The sequence below is a fragment of the Calypte anna genome, chromosome 1 (assembly GCF_003957555.1).
Source record: "Calypte anna isolate BGI_N300 chromosome 1, bCalAnn1_v1.p, whole genome shotgun sequence".
NCBI classification, from domain to species: Eukaryota; Metazoa; Chordata; class Aves; order Apodiformes; family Trochilidae; genus Calypte; species Calypte anna.
Window position 1 is genome coordinate 80,052,611 of NC_044244.1, and position 14,066 is coordinate 80,066,676.

Sequence of the window (14,066 nt, forward strand, 5' to 3'; positions counted from 1 at the left end):
AATCTGTTTTCGAGACTTGTAACTACCACTACCCATTCTAGATGGGAATGATTCTGGGTTCAGCATTATCTCACACTAGATTTACCTCTATGCAATTTAAGGAGCAGAGATTCAATTATGATATTATTATTGCTGTTGGGGGTTTTTTGTTTTTATTATTGTTGTTATTTTTTCTTCAGTACAATTTCTACTACATAAATGTTCAAAGACTCCAAGGAGGACTGGACCACACAGGCCACAGCATATTTATATCCAAAGTATGAGCAGGCCATGCAGTTTAGAGCTGTAGATTATGGAGTCATGCATAAGGTTGTGAGCAGGAATCTGTAGATAAATTAGATTTTAAATGGTTGTACATTGATCTGATCAAAGTAGTGAGGTTGTAGGGCCCTGTAAGTGAGAGGTGAGGTTATGCACATGACCATGGGTAGCTGAGATGTTAGGATAGATGCTTTATAGCAGATGAGCTTTGGGGCCATGTATGAAGCTGAGGAGATTTGTGAAAGAGTACAAATGGAAATAATGCTCTATAGTGTATGAGATATTGGGCACCGAGGTAACGGATGATGAAGGTGTAGGACGAATGAAAGGAGGGATGCCAAATATATGGGCAATCATAAGAGTAAGCAATGTATAGAGCTGATGATTAAGGGGCTGGACTTGATGGTCCCCAAACCTGTGCTAGACCTTGCTGAGGATTCCTGCAACAAAAATACAAAACTGTCCCTCACTGCAAGCCTACAAACTGACTATCACCACCTGATTTTGGCACACTAACTTCCAAACACATCTTGAATGGGAAGTTTATTTTTGCCTGTGCTCTCTTTCAGACCATGCTCTGTTGGTAACTTTACCCATTTAAAAGGGAAATTATAAAAAAACAGCATGCTCCTCCAGTTCACTGGAGTCAGTTGACTTTAACCCACTCTAATATTTTTAGTTTGGTTTCCCTGGGAAATGAAGCCTAGCTGGTAGTACATGTGTATCTGTCCATCTGTTCTTCCTCCCAATAATTTTTCAGTGCAACCAATTTCAACCACATTTAAAAGAGGGTGGAAAAGAGGCTGAGAAGTAGCTTGCTCCTGCATGCCTCTTAAAATCTGGTGATTAGGTAATGCCCCACTCCCTCTATAAGGGAAAAGACATGAAAAATGCAGGTGGTATCTGGCAGCAGCCGGACAGTCTAAATGGTGATTGTATTTGTTGTTGCATTGTAGTGTGCATTTTGGTCCATGAGGAAACAAGGACATGTTTATGGGCTCGCCACAGCATAGTATTCCTTCTTCCTAAAGGGGATATGATGGGATCTGGTTTCATTACATTTGGAGGCAGCAGGCAAGAACCTATGGGAAGGCAGGCTTGGTACATTCTGTTCACAGAACAGCTTGCTGTACAGGAGTCTATTAAGAAATACTTCTGGAATGGCATCATTAGTGATGAGAATTCTATGTACCTTTTCTACATGTGCGTGCTAATCTCAGCATCCCACATCTGAGATGGGTGGCATCCTTAGAGGTGGCATCCTCATGGGTTGCCATAGTGAACACATGGGTTGCCCACAGTGAAATGGGCAATATGGCCTGAGGAGGGGCTACTGGATTGGGTGGGCAGCCCACCTGGGCTGCCACACTGCATTGCAGGGACAAAAGTTGCACTGTTGCACTGCCTCCATGTCCCCCAGTTGTGAAAGGAGACCCTTTTGTGAAATGCCTAGAGAGTGACTGATGAAAAGTGCTGTGTGAATGTTAAGTAGCACTTCATTATTGTTCTTCCTCTCACCAGGGGCAATGATTTTAGGGAGCAGTAGAGCTACAGGAGCTAGTTACTTGGGAAAAAAAAAAAAGTTCATGCTATGAATGGTAAAAGAACCTGTATTTGAAAAGAGAGAGGTTAGGGAGAATCCTTCTGTGAGCAAACAGTGTCTTTGCAAGCTGGATTTCCTACCGAGAAAGATTCCTTCTGGTCCCTCTGAAACTTCACGAAGTCACAGGAGATCCAGCAAAGATTAATGCAGCCCTATGCTTGCTATTTTTTCCGGAGCTCCTGGCAGGTCTGTAATTACAATCAATGTGTCTGAATCTCCCTCTGGCCCCTGTCTACAGCCCAGCAGTGACACTGGCATCAGAGAGACCTTTGCTTCAGAATTTGTCAAGCAGAACTCTGCTGAGAAATCAAACCTGCCCTGCTGCGTTTCTTGTGGTGGCAACGAGGGATATTCCATTGCTGAATAACTTCCCCATGTCAGCTGGAGCCTTAGGGACTCCTGAGCCCAGCATGGCTCATAGACCTGTGATCCAAGAGATACATTTACAGAGAAAAGAAAGAACCATATTTCTATAGCATAACATATATTATATATATATATATATATATAAAATAAATGGAGCTGGCTTGCAACACTAGGTGGCAGAGGTGAGATCTTTTCTGCTCTGAGCGCTGTCCTATAAGGCATTGCTTGTTTAAGTACAGTCGCATTTAGTTGGAGCTGCAGGAGAGAGACAGAGAGATTCTCTGTGTTTACAGCCAGCGCAGGCTACGGCGAGCATCTAACCTGCCCCTCTTCCTTTCTCCATCACTTGGAGGGGAGAGCGTGAGGTTATTTGGGAATCTGGCCGCCGTGGGTCAGCTTTTGCTGTGACTGGATTGTCAGAGCTGGTAAAGCAGAGCCCAGGGGGACTGAAGGGAGACACGAATCCCATTTTATTTGAGAGGAGAGAAGAGGGAGAGGGGGGGAAAAAAAGAAAAAAAAAAAAAAAAAAAACGAAGGAAAAAAAAGATAAATTAAGAGAGAAACGAAGAGACGGAGAAAAAGGCAGAGGAAGCAGAGCGAGTGAGAGACAAGCATGAGGACCTACTGGCTGCACAGTATCTGGGTGCTGGGATTCTTTCTGTCCCTCTTCTCCTTGCAAGGTATGTGATGAGTTCTTTCTTGCAACCTCATCAAGCCCCTCTGCTTGAATTTGAGGCTGATGGACTGAGGATGGCCTGAAACATGGAGCTGGAGGCTGAAGGTTCCTTCCCCCCTACAGCCCCCCCCCCTTTCCCCTCCAAACCTTTCCCCCTCAGGAAATAAGCCAAGGAGAGATAGCTGCTGGTGAATCCTATGGTTAGAGGGCACTGCATGTGATTGACTTGGCTGCTGTATTTATGCTTTTGCGGGGGGGGGGGGGGGAAGGCACAGTAAAATTTGCAAAGGAAAAGAGGGGTGGGTGAATGTGGGTATCCCCTCTATCCACAGCCACTGTTTCTCAGCAGAAAAGACTCTTTGGGTCACAAGTACTGATGCTCCTGAATTCTTCACCTTCCCCAGGAGAGCAGTGTTAAGTTTCTTTTGGGTTCTATGGTTTGGTTTTTGCGGTTTTCTTCTGTTTTATTTTTATTTTGGTTTTGCCTGGAGAGGAGGAGATGAGAGGAACCTCTATGCCTCTGGTCTGCCTGCAAAAACATTATGTCCTTCCCCTCCACCAAGGAAAAAAAAAGAGAGTGATGGAGGAAAGACAGGAGAAGAAAATTTGTTGTGTATGGGGTTTTGTTCAGTGGAAAATTGCCAGCTGGGTTTCTTGCTTTAAGAGCCAAGTGTGAGTATGGAATTTAGTTTGAAGTGATGACAGGCATGCTAGCTGGTTTTGAGATGCTTTCTGTAAACAGGAGTTAAGGGTTAATGCATCCTGTGCTGTATGTATAAATACATGTCACACATGCACATATAATCATAGACCTCCAAATCACAGCTTGTACATGATCCACACTCACTTATACCCACCAGTGGTCCTGCACACACACACATGCACATACACACACTCATGAATATAGCAGGGAAGATGAATAAACTCACTCTGGCACATAGAGTTTGAGCTTCTTAACACATGCAATTCCTGGAGTGCCAGTCTGCCTCTCTCGCTCTCACGTTCTCTCTTCTCTCCCCCTCACCTCCTCCAAGCTTTTTCTCATGCTCTCTCCCCATCCTGCACACCAGTGTTCATGCTTGCTAGAATGTAAAAATCCTATTCTGCTGCACCAGCCTTTTTAGCCTGTGTGCATGCACACATGCACACGCATGAAGTGAATATTTAAATAAAGAAGATACATATACTCTCTGTGGCCTACTCTGTGCCTCACAATCTGACATTCACAGTGGGCTGCACCCTTACAGGGTATCTCACTCTGTCTCCACCACACACACAGAGGTTTTTCTCTCACTCTTGTGCACACCAGTGCATGAATGCCTTGCATGGAGATTTGCCCAGTCACAGCATCCTCGCTTCCCCTTTGCTTCTACTTTTACACTCAGCCTTGCATGCCCTGGTCTCTTCTATATTGTGTCTACTAAGCAAATTCCCATACAGGCATGCTCCCTGTCACACACATGCTTTCTGTTGCAGCCTCACACTTACCTATCATTACTGCATGCACTCGCTGCAAAATCCCTTGGGCTTTGCCACCTTCTTGCTTTTACCAAGTGCTTCTTTTCATGCAGTCTCACTTCTGTCTTTGGGTTGTGTACACATGCTGTTCACTTTCACATATTTTCTCTCAAACTTGCATTTGCATTTGATGAACTCTGGATTTTGACTCCAGCACCAGCACCTTCCAGCTGACATCATCGCTGTTTCTGAGGGCTGTTTCTGACAGGGTAATTTTTTCTAGCACATAGGATATACATGGAGTGAGAGGAGGATCTGTACTTGTGTAACATAAGCAGCTAATACCAGCAATGAAGTTGAGTAGCTTGATGTGAACTTCCCTCTGCTCTGAAGGAGTAGGCACAGACCTGTCAAGGGTGATGGACATTAGCAAATCACATTGCCTCTCTCTCTGATGCATGATTCCTAGCCTGTAGTAAATGGTGCTTGTTCCATGCACTGTTTCCAAGCCCCAAGCCTTCACTGATTTGCACAAGAGCATCCTGGTGCTAGCAAAAGCAGGAGGTGTTTTAGTCCTTTCTTATAGCTGTAGTTTATGCCAGGCTTTTATAGGCTTTTGCCTTCTGATCTAGTGCGTTACTATTTGCCACAGTTTTATCAGCCACATCTATTCTGATTTTGAAGGCATCAGTGAAGATCTTTTGAGGGCTTTCTTATCAGGTACCCTCTGAGAAGGCAGAGGTAACGCAGTAGCCCTGCCTGGATTTTGGTATGGGATGGGGGTGGTTTGCTAACCTGGAGCTGCTTTTTCTACTTCTTCCAAACTTCAGACATGGTATAAGCCAGACACAACCTAGTACTAGATATAGTTTCATAGCAAGCAGCAGTTTCCTTTCTCTGGTCTGGAGGGTGAGAGGATGGAGGAGCAGACTATTTGGGTTGCTTGAGAGGAGCAAGGCACCTAAAACCAAACAAAAACCCTCAAACAAACAAACAAAAGAACAAAAAAAGCAAACACAAAACCAAATCAAAACAAGAAACATCGCCAAAAAACCTGAAACGCCACTTCTTTCAAATTAATTGTTATTCACTGAAAGCCGGAACGATTCTGTCACCCTGCTGAGTGCAGCTCAGAGGAGCTCTCACCCTAGGAAGCTGCAGCAGGGGCTCTGACAGGCAGTGACCCCGGTCGGAGCCTGCTTCCAAGCACTCACTTTCTGAGCCCCAGAGTACAGCCAGCTGAGCCTCCACCTCTGCAAGTTATCCAAAACTTGTTCGTGCCTTCTCTCCCCCTTTTCCTCGCTGTCCACTTGGGGGTGTACCGTAGAATGCAAAAGCAGCTCCTCGTCTTTTTCTCTTCACCCAAAGCCACCCAGTGTGGGGGCGAAGCAGAGCGCTGCTGGCGCCTGATGGGCACAGCACAGCTGAGGCTGCAAAGAAGGCAGAGGGGGTGCAGGGCAGGAAAGGGAACCTGAGGCTGGCAGGAGACCCACAGGCTCTGCAGAAGCAAGTGGCCAACATAGGCTTCCTTCTCCAGCATCTTTGCCAGGGGACATGTGGTGGGTTGCCTGTCCCCACCTGCCTGGGCTGGGGGTCTTTGGCATACAGACAGGCTTTGCTCCTTCCTCTCTCCTAGGATAGAGGCACTGAGTCTGCACAGAGGATTTTCTTTTTCCTTTTTCCTTTCCCTTTTTCCTTTTCCCTTTCCTTTCCTTTTCCTTTTCCTTTTCCTTTTCCTTTTCCTTTTCCTTTTCCTTTTCCTTTTCCTTTTCCTTTTCCTTTTCCTTTTCCTTTTCCTTTTCCTTTTCCTTTTCCTTTTCCTTTTCCTTTTCCTTTCTTTTCCTTTTCCTTTTCCTTTTCCTTTTCCTTTTCCTTTTCCTTTTCCTTTTCCTCTTTCTCTTTCTTTTTCGTTTTCTTCTTTTTTTTTTTTTTCTCTTTTCTTTTTTCTTCTTTTTCCCCCCAATCACTGTGTTTCTTTGTAGCTCAGGATCCTTGCATTTCCCTGCTGCTGCACTTCCAGCCTTCATTCATTCAGAGGCAGGTGGCTCAGAGGTGGGACACTTGTTCCTCTGGCACGGTGCGTCGGGGCCTTCCTGCCCTGTGGGGGGGATGGAGGAATAGGAGGAATCAAAGTACCCACACACCCCAGCACTGATGGAGTGGCACGCTGCAGCTTTTCCCTGGAAGGGATTCATCTCAGTGTTGTTGTGCCTCATAGCTTCTGATAAAGATCAGATTCTTGAGTCAGACTCAGAGGCTGAATTTTTCTTTTCCTCTGTTCTCAAGTCCAAAATATGGTGTGTGGGGATGGGGAGGAGAAGCAAATTGTTTGGGTCTATCAAAAATTGCATTTTAATAATTCAGAAGAATTTGGTGTAGATGTCTTTGCTTCTACCTACTATTACTCTAGCTTAGCTGTCAATGTGAAAAGTAATTTTGATTTCCCCCCCGAGGATTTTATTTTAAAAATGAATGCCTTGACAAATTATACATTTTCTCCAGCCTTGCTTTATACTGAAAAATCTTCTAAACAAACTCTTTCCCTTGAAAAGTAACAGCTGTTTCACATCAGCAATTTGCTAAAAATTCCCAGCTTGTTTCAATGAACCTCCCCTACAACCCTGCCTCATTGGTTAATTATAGGAGATTTTGTGCTTAAAAAATAATGATTAAAAAAAAATTAGGATACCACCAGAGCTAATTTTGTGAAGTAGGTGCTCTAGGAAAAACTATGCAGAACTGGCCTGCATAGTTCTGGCAGCATTTACTTACAATGCATATTTTTTAGCTGCTCAAGGCTGCTAAAAAATGGGGAATGAGTCCGATGAAAAGAATCGTAGAAGCAGTTGGGTGAGTTGAAAGCTTCAGATTGGTACACAGTACAAATGTTATCTGTAAAGTCTTGTGTTTTATAATGGTAGTGGGCAATGCGGGTGTGAAAAATGATGTGTTTGTTAATGTGTGAGGTTGGTAGGATCTTTATGGATGGAAGCCAGTCCCAATGTGTTTCTGTGCTGATAATGTGTAATGGATGGGGAGAATGGAGGAAGGAGCAGGAATGTGTGTGTGTGCAAGTGATGGTACTGTGGTGTATGGGTAGCAGTGTTGGGTGATTATGATGCAGCTGGATAACACTTAGACATCACTGACTGGAGGAAAAAAAAAAGACTTTTCCTGCTCTCCTGAATGTACTTTTCTTTCTATCTGTTTTCAACACTCTCTGTTGAGTAAAGCAGGAGAAGCTCTTACAGGCTGGACTGAATTGATGAGGTAACGACTGGCGCAGCTTTGCATTGCCTAAAATGATGAAGAGGTTCAATAGCTAAAAATGCTTTTCTTGGAGACCTAAGATGGGGCAGTGGCAGAGAAGGCTTTTTTTTCTCCAAACAGAGAGCATTAAAAAGGTCTCGAGTGTTTCTTCTAGTTTTATCCCTGTACTTGCAGAGCATGTGAGTCAATAATTGCCATACCAGTAAGGACCCATTCTCCCTAGCTGTTAGCACTGAGCTACTCTCTCAGAGTGCTTTATTAGGGTAAGTTGAAATTTCTGTCCTTGCTTAGACTTGGAGATCTCTTCTCATGTAACAATTTTACTGGTCTTGAAGTAAATATCCTAGTCCCAGTGTTTGCAGTAGATTTGTTTCAGTCTGTGAGCACCCCCCAGATATGCTGGTGGTCTGAGGCAGAGATGAGTTTTTTAAGAGTTACTCTTTTTACCTCCTTTTGAACCTGCAAGTCAAAGCCCCTAATGCAGGTGAGGAATATGGCTGCTGCCATACTAAAATGATGGCAGAGGCAATGCTTGACAAATTCACATCCTTACTGTGCACCTGCTATGCCTCCTTAAACCTTTGGATACACCAACACTGCTGCCTTGCTGGTGTGGACTGTCCCTTCCCCTCAACAGATTTACCCTGTGCAAGAGTGTTCATCTTAGGAATGGGTTAAAGCCAGGATGTTAATGCCTGGGTCCAAATGGGATGTAACTCCTGCAGCAGCAGCTAGGTGCTCTGTGTAGTTACCTGGAGAGGCTGGTGAGGCAGTGCTGGTGCTGAGGAGCTATAGCACTGCTTACTGACTGTGTGTTATGGAGTGAAAAGAGGTGGCAAAAGGTAAAGAAATGTGAATTCAAAGGAAGCCTCCTTTTCCAAGCACATCTGAATACCTTATAGGCTTTGTGTGTGTGTGTGTGTGTGTGTGTGAAAGAGAATCAGTTGAGGTCATTGGCTGACAGAGGTTGTTGAAGGACTGAGTAATCTAAGTGAAATCCATAGTAGTGCCAGACAAAAGCATCCTGGAAGAGTCTGGGGAAAGTCTTCCATCTTTGCCTTGGAATATGTGGGCATGTGACTTGCAAAAGATTCTTTTGTGTGCAGGGTGGGTGCTGAGAAGACAGAGTTTTGCTGCAGGCAGTCCCTATAGGAAGTGTTAATATTGCCTCTTCAGTATCCCCTTTTCTTTAAAGAAGTGCTAGCCATGGTTTTATGTGGTGTTCAGACTCAATTAGCAATGGCTTTGACAGCTCATGTGTTCTTCCTGCTGTCATTTTATCCAGGATAAAATAAAAAATATCAAGCATAGCACAGACCATTTTGTCCCAATCTGAGAAGAAGTAGATAAGGACAAGATGGATATTTGCGTGGGTGAGCATGAGGCACAGCCCTCTCCTGGGGACAGGGAAGGGCAGAAATCCCTGCAGGTAGCATGGAAAGAAAGAAGAAACATTGAGAATTCATGATTCTAGCAAAAAATGGGAGGGGAGAAGTGTGGGGAAATAAATCTTGGCTTGATTGTATTATGCTATTGCTCTGTGGTGCTTTGGCTGCTGCTGGATATCCTGGAAGCTGAGGCATTACCCTGTGAATTCCCTCCAGCAGATTTCCTGCCAATGGGGCTGCAGTGCCTTACCCACCTGTGCAGAACGAGAAGCAATAATACTGCAATGGGCTGCTGCTTTTAATTTCTTGGAGTCATAGAGTATTCTGCCTGGTGAGGGCTTGTAGGGCCTCACAGGGAAGTGCCTTGCTGGACATATCTGCCTGGAAAAAAAATCCTACATGACTACATGATGGGGATAAAAGGACTCTTTATACTAGACCTGCTTATTTGTCACCCACAAGCACAGACCAAGGTTTTGCTCTGGTTGCCTGCTGTAGGCTTATTGGACTTTGAATGACATCCCTGGGAGGAGATGGATTAGGGAGCGATGCAGGGATATACATATTGAAATAAAGCAGGCTGATGTGCTGTGGGTTTTTTTGAGGTGTTTTGGTTTGAGTTTGTGGTTTTTTGTTGGGTTTTTTTTGGTTGGTTTTTTTTTGTTGGTTTTTTTTGTTTGTTTGCTTGCTTTGTTGTTTTTTTTTAAAGAAAGGTAACATCAGAAGGTAGGCTTTGAAGGAATGGTTTTGCCTTAAAGGCAAAGGTGAGCATAATCAAAGCTGTGGGTTCCTAGTCTAGGACTTCATTGTTCCTAAGTTATACAAAGCATCCAAAAAGAAACTCCTCCAAAGATGGCTTATTCTTAAAACCTGTTTCTTTCCCAAAGGTCTGCCTCTGTCAGGCCTCATGGATGCAGGATGCTTTATTTCTTTTTTGTTCAGCAGAGTGTTCCCACAAAAATGGTGGTTCTCTCCCTTTTCTGGTGATGTGTTCTTGGATATTGTGAGAGGGAATGTGTGGCAGGCAGGTCATGAGCAGTGGAGCACCAACAGGAGAGGGAGCAAGGAAAGAGATAAATGGAAAGCTGTGGAGTATTCCAACCAGGAAATCAATAACATATCAGCACGCAGCTACTGGGATATGAGTATGCAGTGTAAGTGTGTAATCACAGCTCCTTCCCCTCTGACCCTTAGTACTTATATTGATGGTGAGTTTCTGTAACTAATTAATCCTTGCAATCTGCTAGGACAATAACTATTAATATTCTTCTGCATGCTGTCTGTCTGCTGTACCTATGTGGAGCCTGGCTGTGCTTGGCCCTCAGCCATTGACCCAACGCTACATCATGAGTGAGAGCAAGGGTCTTTTCTGACTGTGAGCCTTGCAGCCAGTGCACTGTTACCTGACTTCCCCTCGTGGGGCTGTTGGGGAAGTGGACTACATGGAGATAAACTTGAGTGTCTGACAAGGGAGGGATTTGCAGGTGAGGATTTGCCTGCAGGAAGGAGGGGGTATTTCAAGGGGCATCCATGGGGCTTGTGATGTGAAATGGTATTTAAACTTGTGCCATTGCGGGTCTATCTGCTTTATGAGGCCAAGTGTAGGTACTTACAGAAGGCATGAAAGTATGATTAGAGGCATTTTACTAGCTCTTCTTTGGCTTTTAAGAAGATACATGTGCAAAACAGAAGGTGATGGTGGAGATACATGTGTGTGCGTGGGTGCACTTTTGGTTGCATGTGACAAAATGCTAAGTTGGGGGGTGAAGATGCTTATGCAGTGTTAACAAAAAGGGTTCAGAGTTGGCTTTGTGTGGGGTTTTTTTGGTTGTTTTTTGTTGGTTTGGTGTTTGGTTTTTTTTCAAGGAAGAGGTTATGAAATGTTAGTTTAGTAGGTGAATGCAGCATGATTACTGATAGAGATATCTGTGTAGCTTTGTATGCTTTTGGAGTGACCATTATTCACAGCAGATTTGCATCCTATCTTGACATGGGAAGCGATTTTTGCAGTGAAACAGAATTGTTACTGTGGCTTAGCTACCCTTCCTCATCTTTCTGTGATAGCCTCAGTGTAAGGTGGGAACTTAGTCACGCTTCAGTCACCTGGACATGAAACACAATGTAGAGAGTGAAAAGGACATGTTTCACTCCTGAACTTTCATGGGAGAGTTTCTGGGACTAAAAGAAGTAAGAGGATAAAAGGAGGGTTTCTTACACATGCAAGCTGCACTGTTTTAATTGGACACACTCAAAAATAATACAACCTGATTGAGCCAACCTTTCTTATGTTGCATTGCTACTGTGTACAAGCAAAGTATTCTGGGCTTGATGTAACGTGTACCAGTAAACCAGCAAGTTTGCATTTTGGCTGTACCTGTGCTAACACGGTAGTGGTTTAACTACCCCAACAACGTGGATTAAACCTGGCATACCTGTGTTTTGTAAAGCCTCAGGTTTAGCTAGTTGGTGGGTTTAAAGTAAAAGCAGGATAGGCCCGACTGCAGGCTGCTGTCAGATGTTCTGCACTTCTAGATCATCTGTAGGGGAAAGGAAACCATCTCCCTGGAAGAGTCTTTGCCCTGTACCAGGATTAGTTTTTTTTACTGACTACTAATTTCTCACTGATTCAAAAAAAAACCAGAACAACAAAATACCAACCAAACAATCATACTAACAAAAGTGGTGCAAGACCTGCCTGTAGAGAAAGGAATTTGGAAATGGTGAAAGCTACAGTAAAGGTATAGAACCTCTCCTTCATTTCCACCTATTTTAGATGCCTACTGGTGACTGGTTTATGTACTGTCCAGCAGTGACAGAGCTGCATCAGATTTGGCTGCTAATAAAAACTAAGGCTGCAGCATGAGGTAAATGAGCTGTGGCATTGCCCCAGAGGGACCTATAGCTAAGATCAGCAGTACAGAGTCTTCCTTCTCACCTGGTCTGCAGGGTACATAGAGGAGAGGGAGAAAAGACCATTCTGGCTGGCCTTGTTCTGTTTGTCCTGACTTAAAGCTTTGTAGGAGCAGGCTTTTCTTCAGGCTTTAAGGAACCTCCTAAGATCCCTGCTTGTAGGCTCTGCTCATCCCCTGGTCAACCTGAAGAGTTTCTGGTCCCTTGCCCCTCCTCCTGCTGCTCAAAACACCAACACAAAGCAAAATGAGACATCCTAGGCTGTACCTGGTCCTGAGGGATTGCTAGAGCTGCTGTGAAGGATGAACAGCAGTGTGAAAGGTACTGTGGATACAGGAGACTTCAAGCCCTTGTTTTCTTTGCCTCATAGCAGAGGATCCTTAGAGTGCTAGCTTTGAAGGTCATGCAGACTTGAGGATGCTATGTGAGAAGTGTCTTCAAAATTGTTACAGAGGGAGGCTTAGAAGGATCTTGATCTAGAACTCTTCTTGTGGAGCTGTCACTTTTCTTTGGTGCCTTGGCTACCCCACAGATGTTTTGGGAGCTAGCAGGAACTTTGGATGGTTTCTTACTAAACCTTGCCTGAAGTTCACCAGAAGCTTGTTGAAGAAAACAAAAAAGTTTCATAAAACGTTTCTGCCTTACTGAACTGGCACTTTTCTAATAAGGGAAAAAAAAAAATTTTTTTTGTTGGAAAAATTCCAACTTGAGTTTCATGAACAGATTAAGGCATGAGTGCTTAAAGGCTTTTCTGCAATGTGTTATCTTCTGTCACAAGATTACATCAAAGTCAGTACTACCATGTAAAACAAAAAAGTTCTGAAAATTGTGGCCTTCATAAGTGTGAAAAAAAAATTATTTGAAAATATAACCTGAGTGCAGCCAGTAGCTATGTCTGTCTTGAGACAGCTGAAACAGTCCATTTATTTCCCCTGGGGTGGAATACTCCTCCTGCTAATACTTCTATGGAAAAGGGTTTTCAGTACAGCCACCAAAAACTGTGGTAGTCCTGGCCTTCACAACCAGGGGTTAGATGCTGTTTCCCTGAGAGGAAAATGCTCAGGGAAAACACTGATGCCATGCTTGCCTTGCATCAAGGCAAATATAATATATGGCTCAAAAATAAGAATGGCCCTTTTTTTGGTGGAACCTACCACTACTTGGTGGGACTGCAACCTGAGAAGTGTGTGTCTCATGGGAGGGTTTTAGGTTGTGTTGTGGATTGTGTTTATTAGATAATGGGAGCACATGTTCATTTTGGCTTGTGACCATTCCTGAACAGACAGAATTGTGAATTTGCTCCACTGTTTCGCCAGTTTTACAATAAGACTCTTTTAAACAAGACTTCTAAAGACTCTACAGAAGATCTACCCCCACTTTCCAGCAGGGAGGGGTTTGGGGGGGTGGGGAAGGAGTGTCCATGGTGTGGGACTCTCATCGTGCAATGCTGCTCTGCTTGAGCCAGAGGATGAGCATGTCCATGTGTCTGTGTGTGCATTGCATGTGCAGGGGCTGTGCTGTGAGCACCAGAATTAAAGTCTAGCCAGATAATGAGCTGTTGTTGTTTACAGCACTTGGTTCCGGGCACTTCAATTCCAGAAAGATGTAAACAAAATTAGAGGGAATTCATAGGATTGCAAGGAGAATGATTAAGGGGCTGGAGGGACTGACTTATGAGGAATGCTTGCAAGAGCTAAATATATAGCTGTTTTGGCTAAATGACTAAGAGGAGCTATGCTAATGATCTAGACATACTGGGAAGATGTGAAGAATCGTCTAGTGTGGACAAAGAGCTAGAAATGTGTCTCATGGTAGAAAGTTTGGGGGAGAGAAGAAAAAAACGTGGTAGAAGAGAAAAGTACTTAATGGAAGATAGAGATTAGGTGGTGAAATAGTTTTGTTAGGCACTGTGGCAGAATTGCTGTCATTTAGGATATCTGAACTTTGTTTGGGTTGAGCCTTGGAGAATAGTCCATGAGCTACTAGGTTGGAAAGGTCCCTCAAGAGATGGTCTAGATGCCTTAATAGATTTTGATGCCGTCATTAATTTCTGAATCACAGCTAATACTTCCAGTCTAACAAAGAACCATATGCTTTAAAGTATTTTTCTTTCATGTCTTGTATTATTTCTCCT

The 14,066-nt window shown here is 43.9% G+C and overlaps 1 protein-coding gene across 1 annotated transcript in view; it reads left to right on the plus strand.

The window, feature by feature from the left end:
• The first annotated feature begins 2,471 nt into the window (after positions 1 to 2,471).
• LSAMP (limbic system associated membrane protein) overlaps positions 2,472 to 14,066 on the plus strand; it is a 1,021,610-nt gene continuing 1,010,015 nt past the window's right edge. Inside the window, exon 1 of the mRNA XM_030448274.1 lies at positions 2,472 to 2,910. Coding sequence (XP_030304134.1) covers positions 2,844 to 2,910 — 67 coding nt within the window. The 5' untranslated portion in view covers positions 2,472 to 2,843. The remainder of the gene's footprint in view (positions 2,911 to 14,066) is intronic.